The following is an 18046-nucleotide window of genomic DNA, read 5'->3' as shown; positions in this document are numbered from 1 at the left end:
ATCCTAGCGCCCTGTTATCCTTCCACAAGAAGGAAAATCACTTTTGATGTCCTGGTTCCCTGGAAAAGGGATCCAAACATCAGGGCGGAGCAGGCTGCCCCGGACAGTTAGAGAACTCGGTCCTTTTCCGGCCTGGCACAGCACACCACACAGAACACGGCCCACGCCTTGATCCCGCCGACCTGTGTGCGTGTGGCAGGTGCACAAGCCCACAGCCTTCCAAGGACAGCTCTCGCTGCATGCAGAGGTACCCAAGGCCACAGCCTGGGGAAAACTCAAGGACCCTGGTTCTGTCCCTCTCAAAAGTTACACTGAGTGTCAAAAGGCGCTGCATGTCCAGGGTCAGGGTGAGACTTTACCAAGTAACCCGGTACAGGAGGCAGTACCACCACTGCCTACATCAAGGTTTCACAAGTGCGCACTGATATCTTGAGCTAAATAATTCTTTGTGGGGGGAGTTGGGGAGGTCGAGTGCCCGGTAGGATGTTTATTTTTTTTTTTTTTTTTTTTTTTTTTTTTTTTTTTTTCCGGTAGGATGTTTAGCAGCATCCTTGGTCTCTGCCACTAGATGCCAGTAGCGCACAGCCCTCACCCCCAGGCAAGGCAATCAAAAATGTCTCTAGAGATTTCCAAGTGGCCTCTAGGGGACAAAACCACTTTCCCGAGAAGCACTGGTCTAGATGAAGCAGCTGATCTTCCATAGTGGGGAAGGAGCCTAGTGGGTTTGGCACGGTCATAACTGCAAAGGTTCATCTGAGCACAGCAACGTGTGACAGGGAAAACAGGGGCTCTGGGACCCAGGGCAGAAGGAGATCCTCCAGGAAACAGGAAGGCAGGGATTCCTGAAAAGCTGTCTCTGGAGAAGACACTTCCTCAGATGGCGCTGGCCTCAGTGGTGAGAATTAGTCAGAAGTCAGGAAGTCCGCCCTCCTGGAGCTTGTCAGGGAAGACCTAGTCTTCATCTAAATTTGGCTCAAGGACAGCTTCCAAGGGCCGTAGGAGTGTCTCTTCAACGAGCCCACATCACATCTCTGCTTCCCGAAGGCAAGTCTGGCCTCTTCTCCCAGGATGTGGCACAGGCAGGAAGGGAAAGCCACTTCCACTGCCTGCTTAGCTTTCTACCTGTTCCTCACCCAGCCCCCCAAAGTCTGTACAAAATTTCGTTCAAAAAAGAAATTCACAAAATTAAAAACCGTATAAAGTAGGCAGGCTTTGCTATAGAGAAAAGAGAAGAACAGTCTGGATGAGAGAAAGAAGGCATAAAATGTGTGAAGAGGAGAGGTGATGTGTGAGCTAAGAGCTTTATAAAACAGAAAATTTTGTCTGCATCATCTCCCCCCGCACACACCCCAAAACAAGCCCGTAACGCAGCTGCGCAGAAGGGCCCACCGTAGGACTCCTTCATCATGTTCTACAACTGCACTTTTCTTAAAAAAAGAAATAACAAAAATTTTTAAAGCCTCCCCTGGCAAGTCCAACACGTCAAAAACTGTTTTTCATAAAGATGGGAAGAAGCTCCAGGCACTACGTCTCTTTGGGATAAGGAAAGAGTATATTGCAGTTAAGAACAAAATATTAAAACTTTCTTTGCAAAATAAAGAAAAAAGAAGTTCTTCTGATCTCCTTGAATGCAGCACGCACAAAAAGTGACGGTCCCCCCCAGGCTCCCTCAGAAATGGAGGAAGAAGAAGGGGGCAGGAGTGCAGAGATTTCGTTCTCCAGGCCCAGGCCTGTGAACAACACTGCCCACGTGTTAGTCCTTAGCAGGGTCCGCAGCGGCTCTCTATTCCCAGTCGGCCCTCGAGTCCGGGAGCACCAGCATTTCCAATAATTCATTTGTTCAAGCACACCTCAGAGACATTGTGGGGTCGGTTCCAGACCACTGCAACAAAGCAAATTTCACAGTAAAGCAAGTTGAATGAAATTTTTGGCTTCCCAGTGCATACAGAAAGTAGGTTTGTTATACTGTAGCCTATTAAGTGTGCAAGAGCAGTAGGCCTAAAAAATAACACGTACACAGTAACTCAAAAATATTTTATTGCTAAAACTGTTAACTGTCACCTGAGCTTTCAGCAAGTCATAGTATCTGATCACAGATCACTATAACAAATGTAATAAAAAATTTGACATGGGGACACCTGAGTGGCTCAGCGGTTGAGTCTCTGCCTTCCACCCAGGGAGTGATCACGGGGTCCCACCTCAGGCTCCCTGCATGGAGCCTGCTTCTCCCTCTGCCTGTGTCTCTGCCTCTCTCTCTCTGTGTCTCTCATCAATCAATAAATAAAATTCTTTAAAATTTTTTTTGACATGTATTTTTAAATATTTTATTTATTTGAGAGAGAGAGCACACATGCGCATGCACACACAGGTGGAGGGACAGAGGGAGAGGGAGAGACAGACTCACTGCCGAGCAGGGAGCCCAACTCTGGGAGGGCTCGATTCCAGGACCTCGGGATGATGTCCTGAACCAAAGGCAGATGCTTAGCATTCTACTAGTTCTACTGATGGAATCACCAAGGCACCCCAAAATTTGACATTTTGAGAATTACCCAAATTGACACAGAGATACAAAGTGAGTAAATGCCAATGGCGCTAATAGACTTGCTCAGAGTAGGGTTGCCACAAACCTTCAATTTGTTAAAAAAAAAAAAAAAAAAAAAAAAAAAAAAATATATATATATATATATATATATATATGCAAAGCTCAGTAAAGTACAAGCCAAAGAGGCCTGCCTGTAGTCCCCAGGGGAGGAGAACCCTCAAGGAGGCATAAAGCAGGGAGAGGGGGTGGGGTGGGGTGACCAACAGAGGACCCATCTGGCTTCAGGCTGCCTCAGCCTGGCTCTCACCACTGTTACTTGTTGAACTGGAAGGAGTAGAGCCCGTGGTCCGAGGGAGCATCCACCGGCACTGGGTTCTGCTGGCTGCCGCTCTCCTGCACCACAGCCAAGGCACGAGGGTCAAGTTGTGCGATCCTTCTGGCCCTTCCCACTAAAGCAGCCTAGCGAAAACCCACCCAGAGTTAGGTGTCCTCTCCGACCTCCTCCCACCCACACTCCAGTGTGAGAGCACACGTGCACGCACACATGCAGGCACGCATGCGCTGAACCCCCCTCCCCCAGCACTTGGACCACCCTCTCCCCTCTGAGAGAAGAGCAGAGGAGAGGAGAGGAGATGCTCTTCAGTACAAGCCGGCATTAACTCTTTCCTTCCTCCTTTCACCCAATCCCTAGCAGCTGACTGAGGGCACACAGTCAGCATCACCATTAGAGGAAGATCTGGATTGGGGGTGGGAGGGGCATGTCTGCCTCTGTTCAGCCTCCTACCCTCGATTCAAAGAGAGTAAAAAGCTCTCACCTCAGCGGAAACACTGGAAGCAGCCACAGGGGCATACTGGGAGATGTAAGCTCCTGGCACAGTGGCGGCCGGCGGCAGGTACTGGAAGGAAAACCATCTGGGGCTCAGGGCGGGGATGTGACTCTGGGCTACTTAAAGCACCTGGGGAGCTCTGGAAACTACTGAGGCCTACGAGAGTCTAATTTAATTGTCCTTTTGCAGAGCACTTCCAGTGGTCCTAAAGTGCACTGGTTTCCAGAGCCATCTGCCAGAGGACTTCCCTTCCTCCTCCATCCTGCCTCCCACATCCCCTCAGCGCACAGCCCCCTCCGCTCTCCTGTGCTCTCCTGTGCGTGGCCCAGTGCAGCCAGCCTACGAGAAAGCTCCCGAGCTTCATTCTTCTCACGATTTTGGTAAGGATTTCTAGGAAATGTGTGTGAGCTCCTGGGGAAACTGCTGTGTAGACAGAAGCACCGTTTATTTTGGTTGTGAGTAGGAATCCGTTAAAGGCGTGAACTGAGCAGTGCAATGGCTGCACTCTGTTCATCTCCTATTCTGAGTCTGAGCGCACCTTCAGTGACACTAAAGTGAATGACACCCTTGTTCATAAGTATTTATGCCCAAAAGCATTACACAGGTACTCCTTGCTCAGTCTGAGTCTAGAATCAGAAATATCCTGCTTTACCGTGCCTGTGCTGCTGAGAGAGAGGTGCCCCAGTTGCTGGGTAAGAGGTCCCATCATGGAGGCAGGCTGGAGAGAAATGGGGTGATCCATCCCTGGCGGCAGAACAGAGCCCTGGAGGCAGACAAAGGACGGGGTTAGGGGGCAGCATCCTGTGAAGCTGCCTACAGTGGTGATTCAAGCCTACAGGGACCACAAAAGACAGACATTTAAAAATCCTGGGAAATAACAGGTGGGTAGCAACCCAGCTGCGCAATAGAAACAGGTGTCTGCCTACCTGTGTGGAGGAATCCTTGTCTAAGAATAACAAAACCGAGAGAATTTCAGGTCATACAGCTGGGTTGCACAATGGACTGAACCAGAACTCACACCCACGTCAGCTATCATGAGATCCCATTGTTTTCCTTTACATCAAACTGCCTCATGGCTTTTGCCCACTTCTGAACACTCACTGAAGGCTGCATGAGGTATGACTGGTGGTGCATCCAAGATGGGTTAGGTACTTGGAGAGGAGATGTCTGAGTTACTCTCTAATGGAAACAAAAGAAACAGACAAAAACATTAATTGCCTAGAAACTACTGTTTCTCCCAGTGATCTGATAATGTTCAGCAAAACCCCAAAGAAGTTGGAGTACCCCCTCACAAAACAGAAACATTAAGAATAAACTCTTTGGGATCCCTGGGTGGCGCAGCGGTTTGGCGCCTGCCTTTGGCCCAGGGCGCGATCCTGGAGACCAGGGATCGAATCCCACATCGGGCTCCCGGTGCATGGAGCCTGCTTCTCCCTCTGCCTGTCTCTCTTTCTCTCCCTCTCTCTGTGACTATCATAAATAAATAAGAAAAAAAAAATTAAAAAAAAAAAGAATAAACTCTTTAAAAAATATTAGCAACTCTTACATGTCAATAAATAACCTAATTTGAAAATGGGCAAAGTGGGACGCCGGGGTGGCTCAGTGGTTGAGCGTCTGCCTTTGGCTCAGGGCATGATCCCAGCGTTCTGGGATTGGAGTCCCACGTCAGGCTCCCTGCAGGGAACCTGCTTCTCCCTCTGCCCGGTGTCTTTGCCTCTCTCTCTGTGTCTCTCATGAATAAATAAATAACATCTTTTAAATAGAAAAGAAAAAGAAAACGGGCAAAGGATAGGAACAGATACCTCTCTAAGATATATAAAGGGCCAACAAGCACATGAAAGAGGCTCAACATCATTAGTCACTAGGGAAATGCAAATTAAAACCATGATGAGAAACCACTTCACTTCATCCTACTAGGATGGCTGTAATTAAAAGGAGTCTGCTGGAGATTCTCTCTCTGCCTCCCCCTCCCCCTCAACTCACTCTCCCTCTCTCTCTAAAATAAATACATCTTAAAAAAAAAATAAAGGACAGAATAACAAGTGTCATACACTGTGGGCGGGAATGTAAAATGGTGCAGCAGCTCTGGAAAAGTTCGGCATTTCCTCAGAAAGTTGAACCTAGAGTTCATATGTAACCCAGCAAGTCCACTCAGGGGTATATGCCCAAGAGAAATGAAAACATGTGTTGACACAAAAACTGTACACAAATATTCAAAGCAGCATTATTCTAACAGCCAAAAGATGGAAACAACTCAAACGGCCATCAACTGCTAAGTTGATAACAAACTAGTATAGTCACACAATGGAAGGTGACTGATTTAGTCATAAAAAATAATGAAGTACTGCTATGTGCTACAACATGAGTATACCTTGAAGATGCTGAGTGGAAGAAGCCCGACACCAAGACATATGCTGTATATATTTTGATGGATTCCTGTCTCACATTTATTAATTTATTAAACAAACAAGGGAAAAACCCCATTAAAATAGAGTCTAGATAGAAACTACTTACATTTATTAAAGGCTAGTACCAAAATCTAGCTGTTAACATTAACCTAATCAAAGAAATATTAAAACCACTGCATTTATAATAATATCTTATAGTAGGATCAAATACAATTAGATAAGAACACAACTGGCACAAAATTGGAAAGGAAGAGAAAACTATAATCTTTGCACTGCAGACAGAACTATATACCTAGAACTAGTAAAAAAATGCAAGTATTAATAAGGATTTGGTACATTAGCTGCATACAAGATAGATGAACATAAACCAGTAACTTTTCTTCAGTGTATCCATAAGCATCTCAAAATGCTTAAACATTTAGGAATATATTCAAAAAGAAAAGCATAAGACCTAGATAAACAACAGTAACATCAAAGGATATTTTTAAAAGATTTGAAAACAAGAAAAGAAATATCAAATCTTAGGTGAAAGAATACTTCTTAAAAAGTCCAGTCTCAAAAACAACAACAACAAAAAGTCCAGTCTCAGGATGCCTGGGTGGCTCAGTGGTTAAGTGTCTGCTTTCAGCCCAGGGCATGATCCTGAAGTCCAGGGATCGAGTCCCACGTCAGGCTCCCTGCATGGAGCCTGCTTCTCTCTCTGCCTATGTCTCTGCCTCTCTCTCTGTGTTCCTCATGAATAAATTTTTTAAAAAAGTCAATTCTCAGGGTGCCTGGGTGGCTCAGTCAATTGAGCACTCAACTCTTGGTTTTAGCTCAGGTCATGATCTCAGTGTCCCTGGGTCCAACCCCACATGGGGCTCTACGCTCAGTACAGAGTCTGCTTCAGATTCTGTCTGTCTGTTTCTCTCTCTCTCTCTCTCTCTCTCTCTCCCTCCCTCCTCTGTCCTTCTCCCCCACTAAAATAAATAGATAAATCTTTTAAAAGAAGTCAATTCTCAAATATGGTGAAAATGTCTATGCTACCCAGAGTACTTTACACATTCAATACAACCCTATCAAAATACTATGCACTTTCTTCACAAAGTGGGAACAAATAATCCTAAGATTCGTATAGAACCAGAAAAGACCTCAAATAGAGGAATGTTGAAAAAGAAAACCAAAGCTGTATTACAAAGCTGTGATCATCAAGACAACATGGTACTGGCACAAAAACAAGACACATAGATCAATGGAACAGAATAGAGAACTCAGAAATGGGCCCTCAACTCTATGGTCAACTCATCTTGAACAAAGCAGGAAAGAATATCCAGTGGAAAAGGACAGTCTCTTCAATTAATGGTGCTGGGAAAATGGACAGCCATGTGCAGAAGAATGCAACTGGACCACTCTCTTACACCATGCACAAAGATACACTCAAAATGGATGAAAGATCTAAATGTGACACAGGAATCCATCAAAATCCTAGAGGAGAACAGAGGCAGCACCCTTTCTGACCTTGGCCACAGTAACTTCTTGCATGATACATCTATAAAAGCAAGGGAAATAAAATCAATAATGAACTATTGGGACTTCATCAAGATAAAAAGCTTCTGCACAGCAAAGGAAATAGTCAATACAACTAACAGGCAACCTACAGAATGGGAGAAGATATTTGCAAATGACATATCAGATAAAGGGCTAGTATCCAAGATCTATGAAGAACTTATCCAACTCACACGCAAAAAACAATCCAGTCAAGAAATGAGCAGAAGACATGAACAGACATTTCTCCAAAGACAACCTACACATGGCCAACAAGCACATGAGAAAATGTTCCGCATCACTGGCCATTAGGGAAATACAAATCAAAACCACAATGAGATACCACCTGACACCAGTGAGAATGGGGCAAATTAACAAGACAGGAAACAACAAATGTTGGAGAGGATGTGGAGAAAGGGGAACCCTCTTGCACTGTTGGTGGGAATGCAAGCTGGTGTGGCCACTCTGGAAAACTGTGTGGAGGGTCCACAAGAAGTTAAAAATAGGGCAGCTCCAGTGGCTCAGCGGTTTAGTGCCTCCTTTAGCCCAGGGTGTGATCCTGGAGTCCCACGTCAGGCTCCCTGCATGGAGCCTGCTTCTCCCTCTGCCTAGGTCTCTGCCTCTCTCTCTCTGTGTCTCTCATGAATAAATAAATGAAACCTTTAAAAAAAAAAAAAAGAAGTCAGAAATGGAGCTACCCTTGACCCAACAATTGCACTACCGGGTAATAAAAGTCACAAATGTAATGAAATGATGGGACACCTGCACCCCAAAGTTCATAACAGCAATGTCCACAATAGCCAAACTGTGGAAGGAGCCACGATGTCCCTCAACAGATGAATGGATAAAGAAAATGTAGTCTATATATACAATGAAATATTACTTAGCCAAATATTACTCAGAAATAAAAAAAATAATAATAAAATAAAACAATAAAATAAATCTTGGAGACTATATGTATAATATAGGGACTGAGAAGACCTTTTTATTTATTTTTATTTTTATTTTTTTCAAAAGATTTTATTTATTTATTCATGAGAGACACACACAGAGAGAGAGAGAGAGAGAGGCAGAAACACAGGCAGAGGGAGAAGCAGGCCCTATGCAGGGAGCCTGATGCGGGACTTGATCCCGGGGCTCCAGGATCATGCCCCGGGCCGAAGGCAGGTGCTAAACCACTGAGCCACCCAGAGATCCCCAAGACCTTTTTTTTTTTTTTTAATTTTTATTTATTTATGATAGTCACAGAGAGAGAAAGAGAGGCAGAGACACAGGCAGAGAGAAGCAGGTTCCATGCACCGGGAGCCCGACGTGGGAATCGATCCTGGGTCTCCAGGATCGCACCCTAGGCCAAAGGCAGGCGCCAAACCGCTGCGCCACCCAGGGATCCCCCCCAAGACCTTTTTAATTAAGAAATTTAAAAGCTTTAGTGGAAAAGCAGACATTTAATTATACATAAATTTTAAACTTTTGTGTCTTTTTGTGGTGAAAATTAGTGATTCCCAAAGTATGTTCCCTGGATTGGCAGCAGCAGCATCTGGGAAACAGAAATACAAACTCTTGTCTCTTGGCCTAGACTTACTGAATTAGAAATTCCTGTGGGGGCACTTGGGTGGCTCAATGACTGAATGTCTGCCTTTGGCTCTGGTCGTGATCCTGGGGTCCTGGAATGGAGTCTAGCATCAGGCTCCCCAGGGAGCCTGCTTTTCCCTCTGCCTATGTCGCTGCCTTTCTCTCTGTCTCTCATAAATAAATAAAATCTTAAAAAGAAAAAAAAAATAATTTGTGTTTGATAAGCTTTCCACGTGATTCTGATACACAGCTCAAGTTTGGGGACCACAACACAAAGTCAATGGACAAAAATTAAATCTGAAAAAAATCTGTAAGAAATATAACATTAGAGGATTAATACTTTAACAATATACAAATGCTTTTTTATAAGTTGATGGGAAAAGAATAACCAAACAGAAAAATAGGCCAAGCATATGGAGAGCAATCAGAGAAGAACAAATCAAGCTATGACAAACATAAAAAGATATGCTTAAACTCAGCTATAGTCAGGGAAGTGCAAATTAAAGTAACAATGACTAAAAAAATAAAAATAAAAAAAAGTAAAGTAACAATGTACTTCATAACTATCAAGGTAAGAAAAACCTAAAAAGACCATCATGTCACTTATGGCTGGAGGGAAATGACCACTCTCATACATTGCTAGTAGAAATGTGAAGTGACACAGCCTTTGTGGAAAGCAATCTGGCAACATCTGTAAAACTGAAAGTCCATATATTAGTCAACCTAGCAATCCCACTCCTTGGACTCTAGCCCCCAGAAATAACAATACTTATATTTAAGGATGTAGGCATAAAGATCTTTACATATGAGTGGTTTTACTGAGCTGGGAGCTAGAGTCCAAGGGGTGGGACTACTAGGCTGAATAATATATGGATGGAAGTATTATTTGTACCAAAACTCCCTGAAATCCAAGTGAATCCCCTTCACTGAGGTAGAGATGAAGAATTCTAGTCAACCTGCATCATGAAATATAATGCAACTCTTTAAAAATGAAATAATTGGGATCCCTGGGTGGCGCAGCAGTTTAGCGCCTGCCTTTGGCCCAGGGCGCGATCCTGGAGACCCGGGATCGAGTCCCACGTCAGGCTCCCGGTGCATGGAGCCTGCTTCTCCCTCTGCCTATGTCTCTGCCTCTCTCTCTCTCTCTCTCTCTCTCTGTGACTATCATAAATAAATGAAAAAAAAAAATTAAAAAAAAAATAATTAAAGGGTGCCTGGGTGGCTTAGTCGGTTAAGCAGCTGCCTTCAGCTCAGGTCATGATCCCGGGGTCCTGGAATCCAGCCCTGCATTGGGCTCCCTGCTAGGCAGAGAGCCTGCTTCTCACTCTGCCTCTGGTATTCCCCCTGCTTGTGCACACATGCTCTCTCTGTCAAATAAATAAAATCTTAAAAAAAAAAATTAAAGAAAAAAAATCTCAACATGAGCTACATCAGAATCACCTGGAGGGCATGTTAAAAAACTCAGCTTGCTGGTGGGGTGGTGGGGGCACAAGATGGATGAAACAGGGAGAGGGGATTAAGAGATACAGACTAGCAGGTGGAAGATAAGTAAGTCACAGGGATGGAAGGTATAGCACAGGGAATACAGTCAATAATACTGTAGTAACTCTGTATGATGGCAGATGGTGACTACAAAAAAACAGATTGCTGGGACCCATCTGCCGAGTTTCTAATTCAGCAAATTTGGAGTGGAATCCAAGAATTTATGTTTTTTTGAAATTCCCAGGTGATACTGCTGGTCCAGGCACCAAACTTTGAGAATCACTAGTTTAAGACATTGTTAAGTGGGAGAGTGGAGCGTACAAAATATATTTAATTTGGACAGATTTTTGTAAAATAAACAACTTCTAAACCCGTATAAATATGTGTATATGCACATAAAGAAAAATATAGAATTTTCTGAAACATATGGAATAATAGGAAATTTAAAATATAATATAGATTTACTTTGGGGTGGTGGACAGAGAGTAAGAAGATGCTACCACAACAGCCCATATATATGTAATGTGATCACATGTTATGCTTTCATGTAAAATTATTCGTGGGCAATAAGTATAAAGGAAAAACTAAAAAATAAGTAGTTTCCAGCCTTACATTCCTTTACCTGTAAAGCACAGTGATAGGGAAAACCACCACACCCTTTTTTCAGCATGAACATACCTGATACGAAGACACAGGAGATGGAAGATATGGGGAGAGCGCAGACTGAGCAAGCATCCTGTTGGGGGTGATGTTATAAGGAGCCGGGTAAAACCTGGAGGAAGGAACCTCATCAGTAAGGAGTTACAGGAAGCCCCAAGGTAAGGGCCCCCATGGACAGACACAGGCACTACTAACTGCTGTTTAAAAATCAAGGTGAGGGGGGATACCTGGGTGGCGCAGCGGTTTAGCGCCTGCCTTTGGCCCAGGGCGCGATCCTGGAGACCCAGGATCGAATCCCACGTCAGGCTCCCAGTGCATGGAGCCTGCTTCTCCCTCTGCCTATGTCTCTGCCTCTCTCTCTCTCTCTCTCTCTCTCTCTCTGTGACTATCATAAATAAATAAAAATTAAAAAAAATAAAGTAATAGAATATATTAGAGTGATTTAAAAAATAAATAAATAAATAAAAAAATAAAAATCAAGGTGAGGGGATCCCTGGGTGGCGCAGCGATTTAGCGCCTGCCTTTGGCCCAGGGCGCGATCCTGGAGACCCGGGATCGAGTCCCATGTTGGGGTCCCTGCATGGAGCCTGCTTCTCCCTCTGCCTGTGTCTCTGCCTCTCTCTCTCTGTATGTGACTATCATAAATAAATAAAAATTTTAAAAAAATCAAGGTGAAATATCCCAGTGCCTGGGCAGGCTGTTGTCATTTTCAGGTAGCCCAATTCTATAAAACATCCTTACCCATTCTGAAGAGCTGTGGTGGGGTCATAGGTCAAGGCCATACCACCCTATAAAGGAAGAACATAGTATTCATATTGTGAGCCCTTGGGGAGAATAGAAGGAAGCCCAGTGTCAAGATTGGGATATATTTGATTCAACAGATTAAAATGAAGTCTGGACAGGTTCTACTACTGCTATTCCAGAGTTTTTCTGGTTGTGCAGGCTGCACAATCCCACTAAATACCCACACTGAAGATCATGTTAGGCAGTGAGCCATCTCTCACTTACTGTAACTCTCAAGCTTGCCACTTCAACTCACAGAAATCGGGCCATGGTATTTTTCCATTCCACTCTAATGTCCTCAGTACTCCTGTCTCCTCAGAGGTCCTCTTACCATATCTCCATTCCTTGGCCAGGCCCGTCCATTTTGCACATATTTCCCTTGGTTCTGTCGTTTCTTTGGACCACCATCAGCAAATTTGCAAAGCAAGGGATCAGATGGGGCTGCCAAGAAAGAAAGCAAACAGATCCCACCTCGCTTAGTCCACTCACAGTCATGCAAAACACGTCCAGAATCTTCATTGGAAGTAACAACCTATGGTTCTCTCAGCCTGATTCCCAGATGCCTCACCTGGTACTCCAGCAGGTGTCTTAATATATTTTCCATTAAAATGGGTGATGATGGCTTCACACTTCTCTGTGGACTCCATCCTAAGGAGCACAAGAGGGGTTAGGCTCTAGCTTCTCCAGGATCTGTGCTCCCCCTACATTCAAAGAGAAAGCTCTAAGTTCCCAGCCCACAAATGCTCCAAAAGTTGTGACTATATAAACAGTTTCCTCCACACAAATTCAAGGTATCTTGAAGAGGTAACTCTAGCTTCTAATGAAAGTTACCTCAACTGCCTCCTGTAGGGCTCCTGAATGGAAAAATTAAGCTATGAATATTCCAAAGAAGACATCGATGGGTGGGCCTACTATTAGGTCTGGTTCATAAACAAGAATATAATAAATAGTGGCTGTCACTAGGATTTTTTTTAAGTAAGCTCTATGCCCAATGTAGGGCTTGAACTCACAACCCTGAGATCAAGAATTGCATACTCTACTCACTGAGCTAGCCCGGTGATCCATGTCACCGTTATTTGTTACTACAAAATTCCTAATGGAAATTGTTCCTTCACTCCAATAAAACCACACAAGCTAAAAACTTGCCAGTGTTTGTTTTTTTGTTTTGTTTTGTTTTTTGTTTTTTTTTTTTGCTTCTGGTTTTGATTATCAAGTACTAATTAGCTACTGATAATATTAAGATTTCATGAAACTATAGGAGGAAAGAGTGGTAAGACAGAGTTCATGGTCTATAGTGATAGAAACAATGTTGCAAACTATAGAGTTAAAGTGTCTTATTGGGGGGACGCCTGGGTGGCTCAGCGGTTGAGCGGCTGCTTTCTGGCTGAGGGCGTGATCTTGGAGTCCCAGGATCGAGTCCCACATCGGGCTCCCTGCATGGAGCCTGCTTCTCCCTCTGCCTGTGTCTCTGCCTCTCTCTGTGTGTCTCTCAGGAATAAATAAATAAAATCTTTAAAAAAAATTATCTTGTTGGGGAAAGACAACTGAGTAAGGAATCAGAAAATCTAGATTCCTGTACCAAGTCACTATCCCAAGTTCTGTGAGTTAGGACCTGCACAAAAACCCACCGGACCCATTCTTCATTTCTGTTAGATGTGACATCCATCTACCCTATATATACCCTACCCTACCCATATACCCTATATACCCTACCCTGATCTAACTATAGATCAAATGAGATCATGTATTTAATGTGTTCTAAAAATTAGAAGGCTCTATATGGGGATCCCTGGGTGGCACAGCGGTTTAGCGCCTGCCTTTGGCCCAGGGCGTGATCCTGGAGACCCGGGATCGAATCCCACGTCGGGCTCCCGGTGCATGGAGCCTGCTTCTCCCTCTGCCTATGTCTCTGCCTCTCTCTCTCTCTCTCTCTGTGACTATCATAAATAGATAAAAATTAAAAAAAAAGAAGGCTCTATATGACACAAGGTACAGTATTTTCCCCTTATTTATTTATATTTAAAATTTTAAATTTATTTATTTGAGAGAGGGAGAGACAGAGAGAGCAGAAACCACAAGGGGAGAGAGAGAGATGCAGACTTCCCACTGAGCAGAGAACCTGATACAGGGCTCAATCCCAGGACCCCAAGATCATGACCTGAGCTGAAGCCAGACCTAAACCTACTCAGCCACTCAAGCACCTCTCCCTCTTCCCATATTTATTTTTTTCTTTCCATATTTAAATTAAGTCTCAGTATATTGTCTATGCCAAGAACTAAAAATATGAGCCAGTGCTATAAAGGTGGTCACTAAAAAAAAAGGCCTTAAATGGAACCTTTTAGGGAAAGGTATCACAAGCTAGGTATCCCAGAGCAGAAGTCTGTAGTTGGGTTACTTCTACTCCTTAATCTTCCAAAAGCGTGAGCAGGCATGGGGAGTTTTAAAGAACTGCCTACAGAATCTTTGCTTCCTCATAAGCCCTTTTCTAAAACTGGCAGGCCTGAGGAGAGCTCATGCTCACTGACAGTTCAGCCCTCTCACAGCCACTGCTCTGCCCTTACTTCGCCCTATCCCCAAACTCAACATGAGGCGATGATGCCTGACTTTTAAGTCTTTTTTGAGTCAGATGTTTTTAATTCTTCCAACAAGCTGAACGATACAGCAGGTTAACTGACACATTAAAAAAATCAGTTTTGACAGACTGATTACCTTGGATCTTGGCTTATAACTGAGGAGGAATTCAATGAATTCCCATTTTCGCAAAACTCTTCCTATTCCCATTTACTTATATATGTGAATAAGGTTTCTCAGCATGAAAACACAAAACAAGAACAGAACTGATATTATAGCAATAAACAATAGTCATTGATGTCTACGTGACCTAATTAGAAAAGCCTAAACAAAGTAAAACTTTTTTTTTTTTTTAATTTTTTTTTTAAATTTTTTTTTTTAATTTTTATTTATTTATGATAGTTACAGAGAGAGAGAGAGGCAGAGACACAGACAGAGGGAGAAGCAGGCTCCATGCACCGGGAGCCTGATGTGGGATTCGATCCTGGGTCTCCAGGATCGCGCCCTGGGCCAAAGGCAGGCGCCAAACCGCTGCGCCACCCAGGGATCCCCAAAGTAAAACTTATCTATGTCATAGGAGTAAGCTTTTCCATAACATTTACTGTACAGTCCTGTAACCAGAGGTAAAATGTCTCATTTACTGTATATACATATTTTTGTTGCAGATAAGTATGAAACAATGATCCATAAAAAGACTTTCAGCTATAAAAATATTTTATGCTCGAATATAATTCTGTAAGGAAATGGAACGAATATACAAGATCAGGAGCAAAAAAGGAATACTATACAGGACGGTGGCTCAGCGGTTGAGCGCCTGTCTTCGGCCCAGGCCATGACCCTGGAGTCCCAGGATGGAGTCCCACATTGGGTTCCCTGCAGGGAGCCTACTTCTCCCTCTGCCTGTGTCTCGGCCTCTCTCTCTGTGTCTCTCATGAATAAATAAAATCTTTTAAAAAAAGGAATACTATAATAAAAATGATATGAGTTATGTCTATTAAAAAGAAATATCCTAAGTATTTTTTTTTAATAATAAAATACATGGGGCTTGAACTCATGACCCTGATATCAAGAGTCAGATGCTTGGCCCACTGAGCCACCCAGGTGCCCTGCCTTAAGTTTTTTTTTTTTTTTTTTTAGATAAATGGATTTTTTTTTTTTAAGATTTTATTTATTTATTCATGAGAGACACACACACACACACGGAGGCAGTGAGACAGGCAGAGGGAGAAGCAGGCTCCATACAGGGAGCCGGATGTGGGACTCAATTCCAGGACTCCAGGGTCACGGCCTGGGCCGAAGACAGGCGTCAACCGCTGAGCCACCCAGGGATCCCCCGCCTTAAGTATTTTTAAACGGATAGTTTTGTGTATCAAATTGCTAGGATATTTCGATCTATTTGGATACACTTATAAACAACATGACAGTTTTATTTAAAAAGTCATTATTTGTAATTGTTGAAAATTCTACTTTGCAGGATCTACATGTATAAGAAAATATATAGGTAGCATTTTAGGAACATGCAAGAGATTTCACAGGTTTTCAAGTCTTCAAAGCCAGTTTCCAAACTGGGCTCTGAGGCACCCTGTGCCACTGTGGTAAGCTCACAGGGGCAGATACAAGGGATTTTTCTAACATTCTGAAGAAAATACAGTAACATCTATTGAATACCATGCAGACTATCAACTCTGAACAGCTTACCATTTCAACATCAGACCACCCTACAGTCCTTTTGATAACATTTTTTGTAAAGCTGGTTTTTCCACAGTTGCTGTGACAAAAGCAAATACCGTAAGGAAACCAAAATGTAACAAGAAATGAGGGTGTAACTACCCAATCTGATTCCAAGGTTTGAGAAGTTATGCAGTGTTCAACAGATGCACATCCCATTAGTAAGTATAGTTACTTAAGAATGGAATAAAAATCTTTTTCTCTTTTTTAAAGATTTTATTCACTTATTTACTTAGAGCATAAGCGAGTGCAAGTGAGCAAGCGAGAGGGGAGAGGAGCAGAGGGAGAGGCACAAGTAGATTCTATGATGAACACAGAGCCCGACACGGAGCTGGATTTTACAACCCTGAGATCATGACCCGAGCCAAAATCAAGAATCAGACTCTTGGGATCCCTGGGTGGCGCAGCGGTTTGGCGCCTGCCTTTGGCCCAGGGCGTGATCCTGGAGACCCGGGATCGAATCCCACATCGGGCTTCCGGTGCATGGAGCCTGCTTCTCCCTCTGCCTATGTCTCTGCCTCTCTCTTTCTCTCTCTGTGACTATCATAAATAAATAAAAATTAAAAAAAAAAAAAAAGAATCAGACTCTTGACTCAGGTGCCCCTCTTATTTTTTTTTAAAGATTGTATTTATTTATTCATGATAGACATAGAGAGAGAGAGAGAGAGAGGCAGAGGGAGAAGCAGGCTCCATGCTGGGAGCCCGACTTGGGACTCGATCCCAGGACTCCAGGATCATGCCCTGGGCCAAATGCAGGCACTAAACTGCTGAGCCACCCAGGGATCCCCTTGTTTTTTGTTTTTTTTTTTTAAAGGTATACTCTACTCCCAGTATGGGACTCAAACTCACAACCCCAGGGATCAAGAGTCACATGCTCTACTGACTGAGCCAGCCAGGTGCCTCTTAAGTATTTCTTTTGGTCTAGAGCAAAAATATATTGACATAACTTAAGTTAGTGCCATGAACTGAAAAGGGTCGAGAACCTTTGCTTAGTGTGGGAGCCAAACACAGTGATCCGAAGTGGCATCTGCACCCCAGTGTTTAGAGCAGCAATGTCCACAACAGCCAATCTATGGAAAAAGCCCAGATGTCCATCGACAGATGAATGAATAAAGAGGATGTCGTAAGCATAACCAATGGAATACTACTCAGCATTCAAAAAAATGAAACTTAACCATTTGTAACCATGTGGATGGGACTACAGGATATTATGCTAAGCAAAATAAGTCAATCAGAGAAAGACAATTATCATGATTTCCACTCATATGTGAAATTTAAGAAACAAAACAGAGGATCATAGAAGAAGGAAGGGAAAATAAAATAAGACGATATTAGAGAGGGGGACAAAACATAAGAGACTCTGAACTATAGAGAACAAATAGGGTTGCTAGAAGGGGGTGGGTAGGGGGATGGGGTAACCAGGTGATGGGTATTAAGGAGGGCAAATAATATATAATATGCACTGGGTGTTATATGCTACTGATGAATCACTAAATTCTACCCCTGAAACTAATAATACAGTATATGTTAATAAATGGAATTTATTTATTTTTTTAAAAAGATTTTATTTATTTATTCATGAGAGACACAGAGAGGCTGAGACACACAGGCAGAGGGAGAAGCAGGCTCCATGCAGGGAGCCTGATGCCGAACTCAATTCTGGGATTCTGGGATCACGCCTGAGCCAAAGGCAGAAACTCAGCCACTGAGCCACCTAGGCGTTCTAATTAATTGAATTTAAATTCAAAAAAGAGTGTGGGGGCAGCCCAGGTGGCTCGGCGGTTTAGCGCTGCCTTCAGCACAGGGCGTGATCCTGGAGACCCGGGATTGAGTCCCACATCAGGCTCCCTGCATGGAGCCTGCTTCTCCCTCTGCCTGTGTCTCTGCCTCTCTGTGTGTGTGTATGTGTCTCTCATGAATAAATAAATAAATAAATAAATAAATAAATA

The 18046-nt window shown here is 43.4% G+C and overlaps 1 protein-coding gene across 12 annotated transcripts in view; it reads right to left on the bottom strand.

Annotated features, from left to right (window-relative positions):
• Nucleotides 1-1282: 1282 nt before the first annotated feature.
• The window catches only part of RBMS2 (RNA binding motif single stranded interacting protein 2), a 91913-nt gene continuing 75149 nt past the window's right edge, over nt 1283-18046 (bottom strand). For 9 of the 12 annotated variants that reach the window (XM_038549701.1, XM_038549710.1, XM_038549708.1 and 6 more), the window contains 9 exons: nt 12367-12446; nt 12130-12239; nt 11757-11803; nt 11034-11127; nt 4471-4548; nt 4022-4132; nt 3358-3438; nt 2850-3001; nt 1283-1882 (listed from right to left, as the gene is read on the bottom strand). In XM_038549701.1, coding sequence (XP_038405629.1) covers nt 2855-3001; nt 3358-3438; nt 4022-4132; nt 4471-4548; nt 11034-11127; nt 11757-11803; nt 12130-12239; nt 12367-12446 — 748 coding nt within the window. In that variant the 3' untranslated portion in view covers nt 1283-1882; nt 2850-2854. The remainder of the gene's footprint in view (nt 1883-2849; nt 3002-3357; nt 3439-4021; nt 4133-4470; nt 4549-11033; nt 11128-11756; nt 11804-12129; nt 12240-12366; nt 12447-18046) is intronic. The other 3 variants (XM_038549703.1, XM_038549705.1, XM_038549704.1) reach the window with 3 other exon arrangements.

This window comes from Canis lupus, chromosome 10 (assembly GCF_011100685.1).
Source record: "Canis lupus familiaris isolate Mischka breed German Shepherd chromosome 10, alternate assembly UU_Cfam_GSD_1.0, whole genome shotgun sequence".
NCBI lineage: Eukaryota > Metazoa > Chordata > Mammalia > Carnivora > Canidae > Canis > Canis lupus.
The sequence above is the reverse complement of the archived record's forward strand: the minus strand, read 5'-3'. Positions and strand labels throughout refer to the sequence as shown.